The sequence below is a fragment of the Lissotriton vulgaris genome, chromosome 10 (genome assembly GCF_964263255.1).
Source record: "Lissotriton vulgaris chromosome 10, aLisVul1.2, whole genome shotgun sequence".
Classification (NCBI taxonomy): Eukaryota; Metazoa; Chordata; class Amphibia; order Caudata; family Salamandridae; genus Lissotriton; species Lissotriton vulgaris.
Genome location: NC_141698.1, coordinates 467,510,022 through 467,533,924, shown reverse-complemented (window position 1 = coordinate 467,533,924; position 23,903 = coordinate 467,510,022). Strand labels below are relative to the sequence as shown.

Here is a 23,903-nt window from a genome sequence, read left to right as displayed (position 1 = left end):
CCAAAAAGGACACAAAACATTAGTTGCTCCCTGGAGTGAGTCCAGCTCCAAACATTTTCAACCACCTGTACACACCTCCTCACTGAAAGTAATGTAGCCAGGGACTTAATATAGAACGAGGTAGCAAATTCTGTTAAAATACATTCATTTATTTCTTTGTTCTGAAAAAAAAAATACATTCATTTATTTCAACTTTAAAAAAAAGAAATATATATATATATATATGTAACTGCCATATCAATACAATAAATACCATCTGAAAAAGCACATATCTTCTGAGTCTGTGTCCTTGTGGTGCATTCACAGCACGTTATCTGGGACTGCTTTATATATATGAATTATTTTTTTAAATTAAAGTTACACTTATTTTTAATTGAAAATGTTATTAAAATATTATATCATAACATATTTTTTTTGTTATGCATATAGCATTCAATTATATATATATATATATATATATATATATATATACATATATACATATATATATATATATATAGATATATATATAGATATATATAATGCTATATGCATAACAAAAGAAATACATTTTCATTTTTTTTTTATTTAAATGAATTTTATATGTAACTTGTATTCTTTAACCCATAATTAGCAAATGCAAACATGTTACTTGAGGTGGGTTTTTAAAAAGTAAGTCTTTAAAAAGCAATTTTAGTTCAATTCAATGTATTTAAATCAATTAAATATTTAATTCGAAGTTAGGTTCTGCCACCCAAATAAAAAAAAGAGGGACTGGGAAGATGGGGTAAACCATGCTCATACACAAGAGCCATGCATCAACCATTAAAGGCACCCTAAAAATAACACCGGTGAAGAGAAAATTATTCATGCACAAAGAAAAGGGAATTAGCAACCAGTATGGGCTAGGCACATCTGGTCAGAGGTCAGGAATTAAACAACTCCAGCAAGAAACATATTCTTGGAATACTGCACACACACTCCAACACATGCCAAAATAAATGTCACGCAAGGATATAAGTCTTGTTTCTGATGTGATGATCCACCGGACACTTACAATCAAGAGAAAACATTGGAATAGCTGACCGGGATTATGCAGAGGGCCATAAGACCTGAAACTCCGTAGTGCACCGCCACACAGACTACCCGTGATTCATACGTTATACATATGGGTTATGATGGGAGTTCAGAAGGCCCATACCACCTCCGTCACTATGGAACATTGCTGTGGGGACTACCCTCCTAACCAAACCATCTACACTCGCATGCAACAGAGCATCGTTGAACGCCTCCCTCCACATGGAGATCTTTCTTTGAACAAGCCACATTTGATATGATATGATATAAAGGCTTTTGTAGCGCGCTCTATTACTAAAAATAGTATCCTGGCGCGAGAAGGTGAGAGCGATTAGCAGGGTTAAAGGAAGGGCAGAAGAGAAGTGGTTTACAGAATGATGTTAAACAGGTGGGTTTTCAGTCCTTTCTTAAAAGCCATGATGGTTGGAGCGGTCTTGATGTGGAGGGGGAGGGCATTCCTGGCCTTTGCGGCTCTGACCGTGATGGACTGGCCGCCTAATCGAGAGTACTTAAATTTAGGCACGGTCAGTTGGCACTGATTGGCAGACCGGAGAGATCGGTTAGGGATGTAAAGGGTGAACCTTTTTCTCAAGTAGGCAGGGCCAATTTGATGGACAGCACGATAAGAGAGGACAAGAGTTTTAAACATGATCCTGTGAGCAACTGGGAGCCAGTGGAGGCTGCGAAGGAGGGGGCGGACACTGGATCTCTTGGGTATATTAAACAGGAGTCTTGCTGCCGCATTTTGTATGACCTGAAGACGATGATTCAGATAGGCCGGTAGCCCGCAGAACAAGCTGTTCGCGTAATCTAACCGGGAGAGTATTAGAGCACGTGTAACGGTCTCTTTAGCCTCTCTTAGGAGGAGGGGAAAAAAACCTACGTAGGGTTTTCAAGGTAGAGAAACAGACCCCCGTAAGTTTTTTTATATGGTCCTCAAATTTGAGGTCATTCCCAAACCAGACTCCCAGGTTTTTTGCTGGGCCACCAATAGATTTTGGACAGGGCAGATCATTGGGCAAAAGAAGGTCACTAAAATTATCGGGGAAGGAGCAATAAAGAAGAACCTCGGACTTGCCTTTGTTACATTTTAGCTGGGCAAGTGCTAGCCATCGGAAAACTGATGAGAGGCAAAGTTGGACCGCCGACGTATCCAAATTGTTCTTGGGCCAGGTAAACAGAAGTTGGGTGTCGTCGGCGTAGGCCATCATTTTTGCCCCTAGCTCTTTTGCTAGGTAGATTAGAGGGGTAAGATAAACGTTAAAAAGCAAGGGGCTCAAAGGGGAGCCCTGTGGAACCCCAGTAGAGAGTTTCTTTGGGGAGGAAGCGAAGGGAGGCATCCAGACTTGTTGAGTCCTATTATCTAAAAAAGACGTCAGCCAGTCAAGTGCTGGGCCGGTGATGCCAATGGTGGCTAATCTAGTAATTAGAAGGGAGTGGGGTACCGTGTTGAAGGCGGCAGAGAGGTCTAATAAAATCAGAGCCGCTCTGCCACCTCCATTCAAACACTCCCGGATAGCCTCAGATATTTCAACTAGGGCTCTTTCGGTACTGTAGGCAGCCCTGAATCCTGACTGCGCTGGGTGCAGTGCCTGAGATGTTTCGCCAAAATTGTCCAGCTGTTTAAAAGCGATCTTCTCGCAAACTTTGGCTAAGCCTGGCAGTAATGATATAGGCCGATAGTTGGAAGGTACGGCAGAATCCAGCCCAGTCTTTTTCAAAAGTGGGAGCAATTTAGCTTGCTTCCAACAGGCCGGGACGGTTGCAGAGAGAAAAGAAAGATTAATGATCTGGGTGACCTCATTTCCAACTGTTTCCGCTAGTCCCCCGAGAACCCTAGCAGGGCAGGGGTCAGAGGGGGACCCCGATTTCAAGGCCGCAAGGACAGCAATGATATCAGACTTGGTAGACAGTGCAAAGTTAGCAAACTGATCAGCAGGTTCCGGCATCGTAGAGGGGGGAAATACATGGGGGGGAGGGAAAGCTGTTACAGACAGCAAGCAGGTCATCCTAAATTTTGGCAATTTTATCTACGAAGAATGAAGACAGCTCTTCGCACCATTGCTCAGATGAGGGCAGCAAAGGTTGTGCGGCACATGGTGAAACAAAGCTTTTTATGATTGAAAAAATTTGTTTGCTGTTATTATTAGCATTATTAATTCGTCCTGCATAGTAACTGCTCTTGGCAGATCTGATGTCCGCATAATAATGTTTTTTGCGCCACCCGCAGATCCTTCTTTGCCTCAGGCAGATATGCTTGTCTCCACACCCGTTCGAGTTTCTTACTACCCAATTTAAGTTCCCGAAGGGTGTGTGAAAACCAGGGTTTGGAAGGGGTAGTACGTAGCCTACGGACCCCGCCTTTGTTTATAGAGGTAGCGGACCCGTGTTCTACCCATGTATTAAAAGTGCTGACCGCCGCCTCAATTTCTGAGGGTAGTAATGGACGGGTTACAGCTAGGAGATCAGTCAGGGTGTCTAAATTAATCTTATGTGAATGAGCAATTTGGGGACCGCTCTCCGCGGCAGTAACCAGAGACCAGGAGAACCTAATCAGCTTATGGTCGGACCAAGTCACTATCTCAGGACAGTCTAAAGCCTACAAAAAATATAGTGTGTAGAGACTTTAGGATTTGGCAGTGTGGGTAATATGTCAAAAACTTGAAGGGAGTTCCGTCTGGCATGTTATTCAGTGGCACAGTTAATAAGGCAGAACCCCACCTTTTAACATGTCCACAAAACTCTAAATAGGGCTGTTTGTAATAGTAAAGGATGTGCTATATTAAACACGGTTAATATACCATATTTAAGAAGGTGCACTGCATACAAATTCTTTAAATATAACCCATAAAAGTATGGAATTTGGGTCACTGCATATCTCTTTCCCAGTTTAACCCTGACAGTCCACCACATCACCCACTATTGAACTCACTGCCCCAAAACCCCAATTCACACCGATTCTCCTTTCCTTTGCATACAGGCTCACATGGAAGCAGTGCACGCCGACTGGAAAGAATACCTCAACCTGCTGATTTGTGAGGAAAGTCATCTGAAATACATGGAGGATTACCACCAGGTATGGCGGAAGGTTTGATGGGATCACTAAACACGGAGGAATTGATGCCATGTTCTGGAAGTGTGTTGCCCTTTGTTGTGCCACACATAGATGAATGTGAACTATAAATAGGTTGGCAATCAAGAGATCATATATGTAGGAACATACAACATACACTGTGAGCTATAAACGTGTTCTTCATTAACGTACCACATATGGGTGAATGCCAGCTATGAATAAGCTGTGTATGAGAGATCACACGTGGTGCAGTATATGCCATGAACTACAAGTGTGTTATCAAATGAAGTCCCACTCCTGGATGAATGTGAGCTGTGAATGGGTTGTGAATTGAGTGTTCACACATGGAGGGGTCAATGCAGTGGGATACAAACGTGTTCTCCTCTCAGGTACCCTACATGGGTGAAGGTGAGCTGTGAATGGAGAGTTCACACATGGAGGGGCCTGTGACGTGGGATACAAACGTGTTCTCCTCTGAGGTACCCTAAATGTGTGTACGTGAGCTGTGAATGGAGAGCTCACACATGGAGGGGTCAATGCCGTGGGATACAAACGTGTTCTCTTCTCAGGTACCCTACATGGGTGAATGTGAGCTGTGAATGGAGAGCTCACACATGGAGGGGTCAATGCCGTGAGATACAACGTGTTCTCCTCTCAGGTACCCTAAATGTGTGAACGTGAGCTGTGAATGGAGAGTTCACACATGGAGGGCTCTGTGCCGTGGGATACAAATGTGTTCTCTTCTCAGGTACCCTACATGAGTGAACGTGAGCTGTGAATGGAGAGTTCACACATGGAGGGCTCTGTGGCGTGGGATACAAACGTGTTCTCTTCTCAGGTACCCTACATGGGTGAACGTGAGCTGTGAATGGAGAGTTCACACATGGAGGGCTCTGTGGCGTGGGATACAAACGTGTTCTTGTCTCAGGTACCCTACATGGGTGAACGTGAGCTGTGAATGGAGAGATCACACATGGAGGGGTCAATGCCGTGGGATACAAACGTGTTCTCCTCTCAGGTACCCTATATGGGTGAACGTGAGCTGTGAATGGAGAGTTCACACATGGAGGGGTCAATACCGTGGGATACAAACGTGTTCTCCTCTCAGGTACCCTACATAGGTGAACGTGAGCTGTGAATGGAGAGTTCACACATGGAGGGGTCAATGCCGTGGGATACAAACGTGTTCTCCTCTCAGGTACCCTACATAGGTGAACGTGAGCTGTGAATGGAGAGTTCACACATGGAGGGGTCAATGCCGTGGGATACAAACGTGTTCTCCTCTCAGGTACCCTACATGGGTGAACGTGAGCTGTGAATGGAGAGTTCACACATGGAGGGGTCAATGCCGTGGGATACAAACGTGTTCTCCTCTCAGGTACCCTACATGGGTGAACGTGAGCTGTGAATGGGTTGTGAAGGGAGAATTCACACATGTCGAAATAAGTGCCCATGACTATTAACATAGTCATCCAATGAAAGTCTGCGTGCCTGTCCCCGGTGTGGTGGGCAGTGAAGACTTCTCTTCGTAGAAGAGGGTTTCTGCCTGTGAGGGGGTTTCCAGGGAAAGCCTTGGTTGCATGACCTTTGCGTTCTTTTTTTTTTTTCATCAACATCAGAATTACAAATTCATAATAATATATAGTGCCAGAAAAACAGAAACAAAACACACACAAAAAAAAATTAATCTCACAATTCAGAAAGCATTATTATTATTATCATCAGCTTTAAAACAAATAAAGCATTTTTCAAAAACACAAAGAGCTCTGGACTGGGGAGAGTGAGTTAAAGAATAGAAAAAAATAATCTCGGAAACAATAGAAATCAATCATTTAAGAAATATCATATTTCCTTAATTCCGTCGAGCTTTCCCCCCTTTCATCTTAAATCTCTCCCAGCCTCCTTTTCCATTCAATTATTGGGGCCCATATCCTCCGTCCGGCCTCTTTTTTTTCCCCTCCCTCTTTTTTCATATAAGGCCATTTCTAAAATGTATATGGCCAATACACGAGAAATCCATTGCTGTAATGTTGGGGGGTTGGGATCCTTCCAGAGTGTGGCTATGCATAGTCTACTGAGGGTCATTGCTAAATACAAAAACTCATGGTGACGAACATCTACACCCTCCCTCGCTACACCCAAAATCATAACTTCATCTGTCAAAGTTAACTGTATCCCCAGAGAATCGGCAAAGAATTGTTCCAAAGATTTTTTATATATATCCAGAGAGGGGCATGATGCAAACATATGAATTGTGTCTGCTTGCGTGGATTGGCATCTCGGACAGATGCCCCCGCTGCTTCCCCCCCACTGCGCTATTTTATGAGGGGTGTAATAAAGTTCAAACATAGTTTTATATTGTTGAGATTGTAAATTTGCCACTCTTAGGACCGAATTTGACAATTTTAATGACTTCTCTGCCTCATTTCCTGTAAGACCTAGTTTGACTCTCCACTTCCCATACATTCTATCACAATCATCCTTTTTATATTTACAAATTTCTTCGTATAGTTGTGAGATGGAGGATCCTCCTTCATCCCTTACACATTCCAACAGTTCGATTCTTTGAAAATTCATATCTCCTCCCTGTTTCTTTGACAGAACTGACCTCACTTGTAAGTATTTAAAGAAGTCTCTACGCCCTAAGTTATATAAACGTTGTGCCTGCTCAAAAGAGATCAGACCGGTTACCCCTATGAGGTCCCCGATAGTTTTGACTCCTGATGCATCCCAACCCCTCATAACTGGGTCATGAAATACCTCCGGCAGTGATGGGTTCCCATACAGAGGGGTATAATAGTTCATTCTCCCAAGTTTTAATTTTTTCCTTATCCCAGACCAGACTGACCTTGTGGCCACCAAGGTCTTAAACCTTACTTTTTTGTGATAACTCCTCTCCTCATATGTAAGTAACCATTGATTAGAATTCTTCACTACGAGTTCATATACGTCTGGGACACCATCTCTACCTCTCCATCTGTCTATAACACTTCCCCCCAGCATACCTCTGATGTATTGCAAGACCGTTGCCCAATAATATGCCTTAAAGTCTGGTAGCGCCAGCCCACCTCTCTCTCTTGGGAGTGACAACATTTTTTGACTGCGGCGTGTTTTGCCCTTAGCCCAAATGAATCTATTTGTCACCTTCTCTAGCTCCCTGAACCAGCTATTGTTAAAGATTAGCGGTATGGTCCTAAATAAGTAAAGCACCTTTGGCATAAACACCATTTTAATAACATTACAGCGACCAATTGTTGTTAGGTGTAGGTTGTCCAGTTTGTCAAAATCAATTTTGGCCTTATCTATAATGGGGCTAAGATTCTTCGACACCACTTTAGAAAGGTCTGAGGTTATACGAACCCCCAAATATGCTGCGGTCTCTACCACTCTTGGATCAACTAAAGATATTTTCTGATTTATTACTACTTGGGTCTTGTTTGCATTTAATTTGTACCCAGACAGTCTTCCATATGCAGCCGCCTCCTGTTCTATTTCTATTATGGCTGACACTGGTTCACTTGATGTTATGGCCAGGTCATCCGCATATCCTAGTATTTTAGTTTCATGCCTCTTCAATACTATAGGCAAGATGTTTCTGTTCTGCTCTATCCTCCTAATAAATGTGTCTATATATAGAACGAAAAGTAGCGGGGAGCAGGGACACCCTTGCCTGGTTCCTCGTCCAATATCTATTATACCACTTAGCTCCCCCATGGTTCTAACCCTTATTTTTGGATTGTGGTATAAGGCTTTCAGAGCCCCCACATAGCCCTCCCCAGATTCAGCTTCTCCAATGCAGCCCAGAGGAATCCCCACGAGACCCTATCAAATGCCTTCTCAGCATCTAAAAGGATCAGCGCCATACGGTCTCGTGAGGATGCCGTGCCATCAAATAACGTGAGCACTCTTCTGACATGCTCCGCTGTTCCTCTACCGGGGATAAACCCGTGCTGCCATGGAGAGACGATTCAGAAAAGGGGGTGGTAATGAACAGAGTGTCTGAATTAAGCAGACCACTCTTACCCAGTCCAAAGATCAGGGCTTGATCCATCACCGTTATTTATCTCACTGCACCATCCCAGCTCAGAACCTGGCTATATGCAAATCAGTCTGTCCCTGGTCCAGTGCATCATGGGAACAGGACAGACTAAACTACCAAGCCAATTCTTCACCAGAAAGGAGACAAGCTACCGGGGACCGGTTTCTGGCATTTCAGCCGTCATCGGCCCGGCTTGCTTGAATCCTGATGGTGCAGTGAGAAAGGGACTCATGTCTGAGTATACCCTGCCACACCTATAGTGCTTAATTCAGACACTCTGTTCATCACCACCCCCTTTTCTGAATCATCGCCATGGAGAGACGATCTTACCAATTACTGCTCCCAGCCTATTTGCCAGCATCTTTGAATAGATTTTCACATCGCTGTTCATTAGGCTTATTGGCCTATAAGACCCAGGATTAGTTGCGGGCTTATCTTTTTTCAGAAAGACTATCATAGTTGCTTCTCCCCATGACTCCGGAGGTATCGCGCCATTTTGTATATTTACAACCATCTCATAAAGTTCTTCTTCTATCTCGGCCAAAAATGTTTTATAAAACTCCAAGGGTATAGAGTCTGGGCCTACCGCTTTACCAGATGGTAAGTCACGGATTGCCCTCTGTATTTCTATTTTATTAAATGCCATCTCCAAGGTCCCCCTATCCTCTGTCGTTAATTTCTCTAGTCTGACACTCCCAAAATAGCTCTCAATATCCTCGCTGGGTGCCATATAGTCAGCTTCATATAGCTTCTGGTAGTAATCCCGAAAGCTAGAACATATACTCTCGGGTGTTGTTGCGACATTTCCATTCTCAGTTCTAATCTCAGAAATATCCCCCTTAGTAGCAGCCTGCCTTGTTCGAGCAGCTAACGTGCGGCCTATCTGCCCGCTATATTCATACAAACGTGTTCTCCTCTCAGGTACCCTACATAGGTGAACGTGAGCTGTGAATGGAGAGTTCACACATGGAGGGGTCAATGCCGTGGGATACAAACGTGTTCTCCTCTCAGGTACCCTACATGGGTGAACGTGAGCTGTGAATGGAGAGTTCACACATGGAGGGGTCAATGCCATGGGATACAAACGTGTTCTCCTCTCAGGTACCCTACATGGGTGAACGTGAGCTGTGAATGGAGAGTTCACACATGGAGGGGTCAATGCCGTGGGATACAAACGTGTTCTCCTCTCAGGTACCCTACATGGGTGAACGTGAGCTGTGAATGGGTTGTGAAGGGAGAATTCACACATGTTGAAATAAGTGCCCATGACTATTAACATGGTCATCCAATGAAAGTCTGCGTGCCTGTCCCCGGTGTGGTGGGCAGTGAAGACTTCTCTTCGTAGAAGAGGGTTTCTGCCTGTGAGGGGGTTTCCAGGGAAAGCCTTGGTTGCATGACCTTTGCGTTCTACTAGCAGAGGCTGGGTCGCCATGAGAGGCAACAGACATGATAATGAGAGTCATTAAATACACGTTCCCACAAAAGGAGTTAAAAAATAATCTGCACCCTACTCCTCCCTACTTCATCCTCCTGCTGCCTCTGTGCTGCTCCAGTGGGCCCTTCACCCAGCTCCGGGGCCTTCTCTGGGTAGAGTCGTCCTCCCTGATCTTGGCATCAGGGCAGCTCGGTCCTTGATACAAGCGTGTGGTGTGCGCGGGAGCCAGCGTGGGAGTGCGGCGTGTAGTGCTGCACACTCCTGTATTCAGGCAGGATGTTCGGGTTAGTACTTGTTCTTGGCGCATGCGGGCAGCTGCAGGGTCCTGTCGAAGGGCCACACAGGCGGAGCTGGTCCCAGCCCCTTCTCCTCCCCTGCGCCGAGGCCGGGCAGGTTGGGGCCTATTCGAAGCGTAGAAGAGCAGCGAAGAATCAGGTCGCGTAAAACATACAAGGTAGGCAAGTAAGCCTGGGCGCAGGCTCTGGGACTCCGAGGTCGATGCCAGTCAAGACGAGGAGCAGAGCCCCTTTCGCTCTTCCCGGCCGTTAATGAGGGAACGGGCGCATAAGAGAGCGCCGGGAGCCGAGCCACCACAGAGGCCTTCTGCAAGATGCAATCTCACTTTCCTATTCTTGTTTAATCGATTAACATGCCAAGAGCAACGTCACTTTTTTCAGATACTTGACCCTAATCGGAAGCCGCTTCACCTTGGCATCACTTTCACAACAGCCGCCCACCCCACCATACCAAGGTCCTTCAATGCCCTCTGGCTGGCACACGGCCTCGCTTGGTTTCTCCCCGCTCCCTTGTGTAAGTTTCACTTCCAGTGGTTAGCTCTAAAGACATAATCAAACCAGTGCAGAGGCCTTAATCTTGGGAACCGGTGTGCTCTCTGCACTCCTTCCCCATACGAGGCAATACTGGGAGGCACACCAACAAAACGCAGGTGCCCCACTGGTCTTTTTATTGCCATTGTGTCCCAGATTTTAATATGCCTGGGATGGGGCCCTGGCCCGGTTCCTATGTCGTGCTATCGGCGCTGGTGCAGCCACTAAAGGTTGGCGGACCAGCAGCGACCATTCCTTGTTCAGTGAATGTTCCTGTGTGTCCAGTCTGAAGCCAGCACCGCCAACCGCGGACTCCCAGGAATAAGGAATGCGCTACCTCCCAAATGGTTGTTAGCACTTTCCCCCCTGAAACCCAAACGTTTGGGACAGCCCCACCGAATATGAGTGACTTACACTCCCCCAAATGACTTTCAGCATCGACCAGTGGTGCCTGGGAATGTGCCATTTAATGTGTCCAGCACCAGTTACCAGTGCCTCATTATCGAATATGATGATTGCCTATATAGGCTTGTAATGAACATTATGTCCTTCCAAAGATTCTGCAAAATTTGTCTAATATAACCGGGCTACTGGAATTAAGTGGCAAGGAAAGACCAAACCATGCGACATGGTTTACTAAATTATACAGCAACATTTTTTAAACGCAGCCAATATGTGATAACATCAGTTCATTATTATGCCACATTTTTTATTACACATTTTAACATTGTCTGGATAAAGATGTAACCTCATTAATGTTAATGTAACACCCAAATACAGCAATGTACAACAGAAAAGTAAAAAGTAAATCTTGGCGAAGTGACTTCCTCTGCACAGCAACACGTGTCACCTCATTTTCACTAACTTTTGAACTGTTTGAGCTAGAAACAAACATTTTTGGGAGTAAAATCTGCAATATATGCTGCAGATGACGGATTATGTAGCAAATGCGGCAAATCAATCTTTATGCAATAAAATGCTGGGGCCGCAGAATCATATAAATCCAGTGGCCTTCAATATAATCCTGTCTAGCATCAACTCCCACTTCTCCACATATCCACTTGTCCCTGGAGCTGTTGAATGCAACAAAAAAAACGACCCCTTTGATGCCTTTCATTGTCGTCACTAACTTCTCAAAGCAAGACAGCTCTCTGGTGGCATCAGTTATATTTTGCGAATGTTTCCTTTGGGCTCTGACTGTTTTATTGCCATCTCAAGAGATTCAGTGGTCACAACATACCAGATGGGGGGCATTGAGCACCGTGGCAAGTACCCCTTTGTATTCCAAGCTTTTTGGCGGAAGACTAGTGTTACTTTTCTCAAAACGTCTGTCTCGCCCATTGAAATCTATTTCCTCCATGCCTAGCACTGAAAGAGCCATCTGTAGCTTTGATTTGGTGGATTTTTTCGACAAGAGGAGCTGATCTCCATATATTATCGAATGTCTGCCTATTTTAGACAAACCCGGACTGAACCATCGTATAGCTACCATCCTTGTCCACTGAGAATTCCAATACCAGCGCCCCCATCATGTGTTAAATTAACCACGTTTTGGTGCCTGCTATTGCATGTATCTGAATGCTATAGTGTTTTGACTCTCCCTTCTTTTTTTTTTTAAATTAATTTTCACAAAATCGGAGTCTTAACAAGTTACACAGAAAAGATAAATTCGTGCCCCCCCCCCCCCTCCCCACCCGCCTCCCACATTCCATCTTCATTACAAAACAGAGGCACAGATACTTATAAACAAAGGTGAAAAAATAGCAAATGGTGTAAAGCTGGTAAAAAAGGTGACGAAAGAATTTGTCTATAAAAGAAAGAGAAACAAGAAAGTGAAGGAAAGAAGGAAAATAAGAAGGTAAAATGAAACAGAGTTTTGTAAATTTCTAATGGCCCTTCTATATCTCTACTTCCGCCTGTCCTTGTTGGTCAATCCATTTGGAGAATGCCCCCCAAACTTTGATGCCCATCTTCCTTTTTCTTCTTCCCTTCTTAGCATATACAGATTTTTCAAGATGATATGTGGCAACTAATCTAGCCAGCCATTGTGCGTAAGAGGGGGACTCTGAGTCTAACCATCCAGAAGAAATGCATATCCTCCATACTGCCATTGCTACAAATATTAGCCCTTCTTCTTTTACTCTCAGAGAGTCAGATTGAGTACCCAGAAGAATAGTAGTAGGGTTCAGAAGGATTGATTGATTTGTTATTTTACTCAGTAAGTTCTGTATTCTGAGTAGGGTGGAATTAATAATTGGGCATGTTGCGAATATATGTATAGAGTCTGCCCCTACTTCAGAGCAGCGTGGGCATAATGTGCCTCTCCCAGATCCCCATTTAATAATTTTGCTAGGTGTCATATACAAGAAAAATATAGTTTTAAAATGTTGTGCTTGTAGTTTGGCCGAAATAAGGATTTGCTGTGATAAACACAAGGAGTTAAAAAATATACTTTGAGGGGAATCAAGTTTAGTATGCCATTTGGAAGCAATACTTTCTAGATCGTCAGGGGTTTCCTTATTTATTAATTGATATATACTTCCAATACGGGTAGAGGCGATATTCTGGAGAGTGTTCATAAGCTCAACCTCGGCAAATCCATTAACTCCTCCCACTTTCCTGGCAAGGTAATCATAAATAGCCATATATTTAAATAGATCTTGACTTTTTAATTTGAATCTAGTCTGCAAAGTTGAGAAGGTCTCAATTCCCCTAGCTGTTATAAGGTCCCCTAGTTTTGTAACCCCTGCTCTGTGCCATTCAGATAGATAGGATGAGCTAAATATAGCAGGTAGATTGTTGTTATTAATTATGGAGGTGTAATAATTATATCTACCCAATCCAAATGTTTTCCGTATATGACGAAAAACTTTATAAGAATTCATTAGCGTCTTGAATTTAACGCGGTTGTAATATCCATAGGCTGTTTCTCGAACTAAACAGCCCCATTGTTGTTCCCCTAGCAAGGACCAGAAGGGTGAGGGCAAAGACGAATCAGCTCCACAGGTGGATTCTCTTAACAGAACTGAGCTGTATTGAAGGACTGCCGCCCAGTAGTATAGGATAATGTTGGGAAAAGCCCAACCCCCCCTGTCTTTCGGTAGCGTGAGATGTTTTAATGCACGTCTAGGTTGAGCGTATGACCAAATGAACTGTGTAAAGATTTGTTGAAATTTAAGTAGATCTTTTTTACTAAACTCGAGAGGAATACAGCGAAAAAAATAAAGTAATTTAGGAAAGTAGGTCATTTTGATAACATTGCACCTGCCAACCAGCGTTAGATGTAGATTATCTATTTGTTTTAGTGCCTTCTTAGTCTGAACAGCAAGGGGAGCCAGATTAGCTGCAACTATTTCCTCCAGTTTAGGTGTTACTAATACTCCCAGGTATTTGGCCTTTAATACCACTCTTGTATCAGCCCAGGTGATTTTATTATTTACTAATATCTGTGTTTTGCCTTTATTTAAGGCATACCCAGATAATATTCCAAATTTGTGGGCCTCCCTTTGTAGTGCCTGTATAGAATTGACAGGGTCTGGAGTAGTGATAGCGAGATCGTCAGCATAGGCCAAAATTTTGCAGTTATTTTGAAAGTATGTTACTGGAGAAATGTTATGATTCTTCTCTATTTGTTTGATGAGAGGATCTAGGTAGAGCGCGAACAGTAGTGGGGAGCAGGGGCAGCCCTGTCTGGTACCTCGTGAGATTTTAAAGGGCTGTGTCAAATGTCCATTTATGACAACGCTAGCAGTTGGGTTGTAGTAGAGTGCCTGTGCCGCCTGCATGAACCTACCCCCAAATCCCATACTATCCATTACTCTCCAAAGGAATTGCCACGAGACCCGGTCGAAGGCCTTTTCGGCGTCGAGTAGTATTAATGACATCGGGTCTCCAGCGACTTGAGCAGCATCAAACAGAGTAATAACTCTTCGGACATGTTCAGTGGTCCCTTTCTTTGGTATAAAGCCATGTTGCCATTTTGAAACAAGGGGTTCCACTACTCGAGATATTCTAGAGGCTAATACCTTGGAGAACATTTTTGAGTCGCAGTTGATAAGAGTTATTGGTCTGTAGGAGCTCATGTCTAGTGGAGATTTGTCTTTTTTTGGAAAGATAGATATTCTGGCACTAGACCAAGAGTTTGGAGGTAGAGTGCCATTGAAGATGGAGATGATTACTTCTAAGAATATATCCTTGATTTGGCTGGCAAAGATTTTAAAAAATTCGACTGGAATGCCGTCAGGGCCAGAAGCTTTTCCGTCAGGAAGACTTTTGATGGCATCTAGGATTTCTTCCCATGTAGGGGTGAGGTCTAGTAATTCACTTTCTTCTAAGCTAAGTTTATTTAAATCAATCTCGCTAAGATAATCAAGGATCTTTCTATCTAGAACATCGGTCAGGCAATCGTTCTCTTCCTTGTATAACTTAGCATAGAACTCCTGGAACTCATGTCGTATGCCGCTAGGATCGGAGACCTCAGTGCCTGAAGATGATCTAATTTTGTGTATTTCGTTAGAGGTAATTTGTTGTCTCGTTTTGACAGCTAAGTGATGTCCAATACTGTCACTGCACTCATATGTCTTCTCTCTTACTGCTGCCCATTTAGCTGCTATTTTACCCATAAATACCGCCCCTATTTCCGCTTTAGCCAGGATCGCCTCTTGCTGGACTGATTGGCAATCTAGTCCTGCATGGATTGTTTGAGTTAGCTTCATTTCTATTTTTCTTGAAGATCTTTAACCTGGGCTTTTTCTACTCTGTTTTTATGAACTGAGAACCTAAGGGTCTCACCTCTAATCCCTGCTTTTAAAGTGTCCCATACTATCATCTGCGAAGTGGAGCCAATATTAATATAACTTGGATCATATAGTAACGCTTTCTTGAAGCTCCATCTAGAAACCTCTCTAGATTGCCCAAACTCTCTTATAGTAAGAATGATGGGATTATGATCGGACATAAATCGGGGTGCTATATCTATAGTGAAACTGGCAGCTAATGATGCGGAAACAAAAAAATAATCCAGCCTAACCAATACTTGGTGCGGTGCCGAATAAAAGGTGTATCCAGGTAATGAGGGATTTTTGCTCGCCCAGCTATCTATCAGTCCATGAGTTTGTAAAAGGTTGGTTAGGGCTTGGAAGACTTGGGGTTTTCTTCCTTTGTATTTCCAGGTTGTGTTGACATCCCAATTACCTGGTAGGTGTATGTTAAAATCCCCACATAACACTATCGGGGTAGGCCAGTGTGCTAATTCATTTGAAACCTGATTTATAACCCCGGGATCATCAGCATTGCTTCCATATAGTGAACAAAGAGTAAAAGAGGTATTCTTAGGGAGTTGAATCTGGGTGATAGCCCACCTTCCTGATGGATCTGATTTAGTTCGTGGGTTGCTAATAGCAAATTTTCCATCAGTTAGAATTCCAACCCCCTTTGTTTTAGCTCCTTGCGTGGTGGCGCCCACTAGTTTGAACCCCAACGTGTTTAATAGATGTTTTTGAGATTGTTCAACGTGGGTTTCCTGTAAACATATTATATTTCCCCCGAGTGTTCGTAAGCCCATAGCCACCTTTTGTCTCTTTGAGCTATCATTCAGGCCACAGACATTAACCGATACAATTCGTAATGGATCTAACCTAGCCATTTAAAGAATGTTGGAATGGTCCTCTGCTTTTCATAGAAAGTTTGGTGTGTATAAATGTGTGCGCAATAAGTATCTCCTTGTGCCTGCAACAACCCTGCTCTCCCCTCCCACCCCACCCCCCATGAACCCCCCCACCCACCCACCCTCCCCCCTTATGTGAGCAATCAGGCTGAGCCTGAGTGATGGAGGCCATTCATGAGCCATGGCCACCAGCCACGCCAATCATCTGTGAAAAAAAAGTGTCCCATACTAGACAAGATACTCAGGTGATCCGTCGTTTAAAGTTACTATCCCTATATAGTGGGAGATATAGTGGGAGATAGTAACATATTAACATCAGAAATCAAATTAGGTCATTCGCTAATTTGCCCCTTTTTGTCCTTTCTTTCGTTTAATCTCTTCTAGATACTCTTTGGCTTTGATCTCTGAAGTGAAAACCTTGGTATTACCGTACAGGATTACTTTCAGTTTTGCCGGGTTCATTAGGTATACCTCTGCCCCCTTTTTTAGATATTTCTTTTGTGAAAAAGCAGTAAATCAGCTTTTCAAGTTTAGCTAGACAGGAGAGTTCAATTCCTTGATGTTAAATGTAAGAAATGTATTTCAGTAATATATCGCTTGGAGTGTGAAGCATCATATCAGCAACTCCACGTGTAATGCTCCCCACCCTCATAACGCACTTTCTTCCAACTCACCACATTTAAACCAATAACAGGATAAATAAAGAAACACATTAGAGACAGTTAAGCATTTTTTTGAAAACGGAGTTCCATAAGAATTTCCACTGGTTATCTCTTGTTCCGAGACACCAAAGCAAGGCCAATACACATACACAAAGCTCTAAAGGGTTGTGAATACTTCCCTCACTCATAGCTGCTGGTGTAGGGAGCATCATGTTTAAGTGCCCCAAAATTCAGCAATAGGTATAACCTAGTCAGATGGACTTTCCAGTTTGGTAAACCTTTAACATGTCCCACTTACCTCCACCTTTTTGACTGCCCTCTTTGTTTCTGCCCTGTGTCCTTCACTTCAGCTTTGGATTGCTCTTGGCTCAATGTCATTTCGCCTCACTGGGGCATTATATCTGTTAAATGCCCATTCCTTCTTTCAATAATGTATTATGAGAATATTCTCCATTTAGCATAAACTGGATCCCACATGGGAAAGTCCATTGGAAGTTTGTGAGTTCTTCCTTTACCGGTCGAAGAAGCCTCCTTCTGGCTAGCATGGCTTGAGCCAAGTGGTGCAGTAGGAGAATCTAGTCCAATGGACTTATGCCATTTGTGTCCTTTTGTTGATAATGAGGATTATTTAGACACTGTGGCCCAGACTTACTAAGGACTTGGCTCGTTCTCGACGTGCGTGACACAAGTCAATGCGAGGCAACTCAAGTCCTTAACTGTGATTTACAAAACTATGCAAGGGCCGATTTGCGTGGTTTTGCTTGGCTTTGTAATGAAATATAACGCAGCACAGCTGCTTGCACTGCATTGCGGTACAATTTCTTGGGGTTAGCGTTCCATGGGTGGAGCATGGACGGTCCCATTGTGCTGGAGTGTTTTGGGCTTTACAAACGTGGTCTCTCAACTACATCATCAAATATTGTACTCAATAGATTCAATGAACCTTTATAGCTGACATGAAGCATTGAAAGGGAGAAAACATCAACAGTACAATTTAACCTTCGACGCCCATGTGACTCTACAATGAGGACCAGAAATCAATGAATATGATTCAAAGGGTTTTCTTTGGATTACCAATCAACCCAGTCAATATGCAAGCCATACACAGATTCGATAAGTACATTAGTATAACGGGCAAAGCAAAATATCTCGGTTGAGAAGCAATAACACAAGATATAGAATTGTAACAGACACAATGTAATAGCAAATAAAAGTGAACAGGTGTTCCATAAAGAAACTTCCCTTCTCTACTCTTACATGAGTTATGTATAGAAGAATCATCTATTGAGGGTTTCTAATTCGGGAGGACTACAATATGTAGGTGTCAGCATGATCAGACTTCAGTAGAAGTCTGAAAGAAAAGGAAATGTTTAACGTAAAGCTACACACTTGCAAAAATAAGGCAAGCAGAGCGGTCTGTACCTCTCAAAGTCTAAAAGGAATCTTCCCTAAAGCCTAACTACACCAGAACTAACTCAAAGCTATGAGAACAACCATATAAAAGAAACATGAAATTGAAATGTATGTTACCTCGGTTCACACTAGCAGCATCCAATCAGAACGCTGTTCATATGCTTTTGCGACATTACTCTAAGTTCCCAACGCATCAACAAAGGCTCAGCCTTGAACAACCTTGCCATTCTGGTACACGGCGAACAGAAAGCTTCTTTTCGACCATTGTACCTTCACGTTCACTGGCAAGTCTCCCAGGCCTCTCTATCAGCCGTCTAATATAGACAATAAACCTTTCATAGCTAACTGAAATCATAATGAACCTGCAAGGGAAAAAAGAAAAACTTTTTAGTGAAGCAAAAAGCATTTAAACTAAGGCCAGAAGTCAGGTTAACTTAAATGAGTATTCAATGTGCACTTCGACTGCATGGTTATACATACACACATATAACTTTGAATGGACTGAAAAACATGAGAAAAAGAATACATTTACATATGCAATATAATTTGAAATGTAAGTGTAAATGTAATAAGGAATACATACTTCAAGTTTAAACTTAACATTATGTATACACATATATAAATTTAATTTCTACAGTTAATACATTTCAGTAATGTGTTTAAATGCTTCACTCACGTTAATGAAATGAAGGCACATAGTGAATATAATGTCAGGTGAATGTATATAATTGCAGTTCCGTGACGTGCAAGGGTGGAGAGTAAATTGCGCTGCTCCACTTGCATCCACCCATGAATTTTGATGCAATCTCAGATTTAGTAAGGTCACTTACCCTGGGATTGAGCCAAAATGCTCTGCCTCCCTAACACAGGCATAACAATATCTTTGTTTCTCCACATTACTTCCTCGGTCGCATGCACTAGTAAAGCACACCTCTGCTTTTAATTGTTAATCTTACCCTGTGAGCGTAGGTTTTTACCTGTTATTACTCCGTTTCAACTGTGGTTTATGATGTTTTAATTTTTGCTCTTCAGCACTGTCTATTTCTGTCTTTTCTTACTGTCACTCTGCCGTAGTTGTGCTCTCTCTCCCCCGCTCCTGGGGACTGTTGCCTCATATCTCCTGGGCGTCGGCGGTCAAACTCGTTTTGTACTTACGGGTCCGGGGGCATTAAAGAACATGCAACCCCAATTGCTCAGCAAACGCAGCGGGCGTGCCAAAGCCAAGCCCATCTACGCCTGCCCACTCCTGGACGGCGCCAGGGGCCAGGCATGCTGCCCTTTTCTTTTCAGGGAACAAGGGTTCCCTGGCAAGAACCTACTCGTAAGACACAACTTCTTGCTCTGCACCCTAAACTTCAGCATGTGGGATGCATGCATAAGCTTGACCTTATTAAAGGGGAGGCATTACACTCATAGCATTGTAAATTCAGCCCCATTAACGGTCGGGCCTCCTTCCCTGCTTGCCTCTGGTTGCCCCAGGGAGTAGAGAAGAAGATAAGGACCAAGAGCAAAGCAGGGCTCTGGTCCAACTCATTCCGGGGGGGGCATTGATAAATGCCTGCTCCATGCACAAACACAAAACCGAAATTGCCCTGACTATTCAAACACTTAACCTGGACTGTCTTTTTATCACAGAGACGTGGGCCAGGGATTGCTCGGGTCCCAACTTGGCTGACGCTGTCCCCCTGGGCTGTACTATACTTAGATACGACCGCCTTGAAAGAAGAGGAGGTGACCTAGCCTTGGTGGTTAGGGACTCCCTCAGATGTCCCCTTAACGCTGTGGAAGGTGTTCCTGGTTCTATACTGGAAGCAGCTTCATTCAGCATTAAATTATCTGAGAACTATAACTTCTCAGGCCTTCTAGTATATCGTCCGCCAGGGCGAAGAGCCAAGTAGCAAAGATCTGGTGTAAAACCCTTGAACCATTTGTTCTCATTACACTATCTCTTTTCTTCTCATTACACCATCCTAGGGCATTTAGGGGATAGGATTAAGGGGATAGGGCCTGAGAACTATAACTTCTCAGGCCGTCTGGTATATTGTCCGCCAGGGCAAAGAGCCAAGTAGCAAAGATATGGTGTACAACCCTTGAACCATTTGTTCTCATTACGCCATCTCATTTCTTCTCACTACACCATCCTAGGGGATTTCAATTTTCACCTTGAAAATAGCATAATGTGGTGTAGAGTGTGGGGACCATGGAATAGTTATTGTGGAAACATATGTATACCGCCTGCAGGTGATGACATTGATGTTCCACCTTCCCCCTGACCCATGCATTTTGACCACTCTATTGTATTTTTATTGGGAGGCCGCCTTGGCTTCAGTTTCTATTGGGAGGCACATTACTCACCCTCCAGTGGCAGAGGGCTTTTGCAACTGGATCAACAAGGCCTAGACATAGGTGCCAATTTAAAAAATTGTACCATTAAGAGAGCAAAAGTTTCAGCCCCATGGTTCTCGGAAGAGGTCATGTCCTAGAGGCGTGAATGCCGCAGACAAGAACTTAAATGGTGTGGTGACCCTTGCCCCAGGGAAAAAGCCAAGCAGATACCTTTTCTGCAGAAATATAAACACGCCATCTTCCAAGCTAAATCCCGCTTCTTAACCAAAAAGATCTTGTCTGCAGACAATTCCTGCTGCTTGTTTTTTTAGTGTAACAAAGGAGATTTCTGAGCCACCAGGAACACAGCTGTTGAACTCCTCCCAAGATTTCTGTCACAGAGTAGCAATCTACTTTCAGGGCAAAGTCCTTAAGATCTTCCACGAGTTTACACCGACTGAAGAACATGAATCAGTTAGTGGGGAAGCCGCGGAGGATGGTGTTAAACTGGTTGCTGGTGAACTCTTCCAGGCTTCCAGGAAGAATGTATTTTCCTCTTTTCCACAAATTACGGTTCAACAAACTAAAGAACTTTTACTTGGCCTAAAATCTGGCGCTCCTTCGGACCCCTGTAAGCCCTTCAAACTTAAACTGGTGCCTGATCTAGTAGCTAACTTTCTGTGCAAGGTATTCAATGAAATACTTATCCAGTAGCTACCCGGCTACCTGGAAGGAAGCCATTGTTTCACTGCTCCTCAAGAAATCGAATGCCGACCCCTCTGAGCTGAAAAACTTCAGCCTATCTCCATTCTACCCGCTCCTGCTAAAATCTTGGAGAAATTCATCAATACTGAACTGATGAAATACGCTGAATCCCAGGAAATCCTAGATCACTCCCAGAACGGGTTCCATGACGGTCACAGCACTGAGTCTGCTCTTATCTGTGCTACTGATTGTATTCGCTTGCAGGTTGGTGGTGTTGATTATGCTCGACCTGTCAGCAGTATTCAACACTGTCCCCACAGTGCACATGGTTCAGCTCCTGTGGGAAGTGGGGGTTATGGAAAAGGCCCTGCAGCTTCTCCACTCTTATATGACAGGTAGAATGCATATTGTCAGCTGCGGAGGCTTCAGAATTAAGGCTTTTGGCCTTCCATGTAGAGTCCCTCAGGGATCCTCACTAAGCCCTACTCTTTTTAACCTCTATATGACCCCCCCTGGCCGAGCTTGTGAGATAATTCAGATTCCAGGTCCTATGCAAACGACACAAATCATTGTCTCCATCTCGAATGATTTGCGATCAGTCGCAGAGAAGTCTTATCAGTGTATGTCAAGCACTATTTGCCGAATGAAGGGCAACTCATTAAAGATCGGTGCAGACAAGACCGAGGTACTAGTATTCGATTCAAAGAATTCCACCTAGACTAATGTTTGGGGGCCTGCAGACTAAGGTCCCTTTCCTGTCCCGGTTAGGACAGCGAAAAATCTGGAGGTCATTTTTGACGAGGGTTTGACCTTTGATGTCCAAGTCAGCAGTACTGTCAGCACCTGTTTCTATATTTTAAGAAATCTCAGAAAGGTGCTGCCGTACATTCCCATCTGAACTGCATCAGTCGAACATCATTGCACTGATCACCTCCCGCCTTGATTACTGCAATGCTCTGTACCTTAACATCAATGCAGTATCCCTGAATACGCTCCAGGTGATACAGAAAGCAGTGGCCAGGCTGATCCTTAACATTCCTAAGCATCAGTCCGCCAGGGAGGGGATTCGAACCTTGCTCTGGCTCCCAATTAGGAAGCGCATTTCCTTCAAGTTCCTGAGCACGGTATACAAGGCTATGCATAGTAAAGGTTCGCCTCATTTAAAAACCATATTTCAATGGTACATTCCTGGGAGGACCTTGAGCTCATCCACACAGAAAACAGATTTGCAGGTCCATATGGGGTGGCTACTCCTTCTCTGTAGCTGCCACCAAGCTTTGAAATTCCTTTCCTCCCTTCATTTCCAATGAGGACTCTTTCTCGATCTTCAGAAAACATGGCTATTTTCTTCTTAATCGGTTGATAGCGCATCTCTCTTTGCCTTCGTCCGCTCAGCGCCTTGACACTTTCAGGTATAAGTGCGCTTTACAAATACTATCCTATCCTATCCTTTCTATGTGTGCTGCAGAATTCAGCACACATAGATGGAGGAAATTGTATCTTAAAATTGTTTTTGTGTAGGAAGGTATCCATTCCTGCACAAAACAATCCTGCCTATAAAGAATGCACCCTTGCAGCATGGCGCAGGATTGTCTGCATTGGCGCTATGCAGCACAGAGTGCGTCAGGGCTAGGAGGCAGCAGAAATGGGCCATATCTTTATAAATATGACACATTTCTGCATTCTCCACTCCACGCAACAAAGTGCAGCGAGTTGCCTTGCTGCACTGCCTTGCGTGAAATCTTAGTACATCTGGCCCTTTGTCTCTAAAATGCATTCCTTTGCCTTTTCTCCATGGTCTAACACTGTGGCCCCTTCCAATATTTACTTCCTCACCTTGTTTCAGTTCTCGGATTTAGCCGAAGAGTAGTTACTGATGGTCCATAATATTCCCCCTTCCTGCAAAGGGAAACAGTGCATATAGTACCCCCAGAATAACCTCTCAGCAGGCTGAAAGTGGCTCAGCCCTGATAGTGGCATTGCACTGTTTAAGTGATAATATGAACTTTACCTGATGGTGCTTTACAACCTAATGTAATACATTGATAAAACTGCAATATCTAAGTAAAATACAAGCCTCATATTAGTTCTTTAGCCTTTATTAAAGCTATGACTTGATGAGAAAGTCACATTAGGAAATAACGTAATAAAAATTGCCCATGTAAAATTTTGCTCCTCGATACTATAAGAAAGAGGTCAAACAATCTGGTAGCTACGCAAAGTGCACTTCGCACTACACGTAGCTACGCAAACTGCGTAGTGCGGTAGGGAAAATGCTGTTCGCACTGATTTCACAGTGCCGGATGCTTGTCCGTACTGTGCAATCATTGCAAACGGCATCTTGCACAGTGCAAGCGGTCGTTTTCTGCCGCTAGAGTAGATTTGTACGAGAGCGGCATCTTTCTCAACACGGACTGGTAGTTTCTCATCACGAGCAGTCGCGAGCATAGGCGACCACTTGCAATGAGAAACCTGACCTCCACGCGTTGAGAATCTCGCCGGGAGATTTATTTTCCGCGCTCGTGATCGGCAACTTGATGTTGCTGATCGCGAACGAGGAAAAAGTCTCGCCGGGATGTTGATTTTGCTCGCTCGCGGTCGCCAACTTGATATTGAGGACCGCGAGCAAGCAAAAAATGCCCGCTACGCGTTTTTGCACTGTGCTACGTGCAATTCGCGTAGCGCAAACTACACATGCTCCGC

General features: G+C 43.8%; 1 protein-coding gene across 1 annotated transcript in view; it reads left to right on the top strand.

The window, feature by feature from the left end:
* Window positions 1-23,903, top strand: part of PPL (periplakin) — a 265,150-nt gene that overhangs the window by 159,122 nt on the left and 82,125 nt on the right. Inside the window, exon 9 of the mRNA XM_086941331.1 lies at window positions 4,037-4,132. Within this exon, the coding sequence (XP_086797457.1) occupies window positions 4,037-4,132 (96 nt within the window). The remainder of the gene's footprint in view (window positions 1-4,036; window positions 4,133-23,903) is intronic.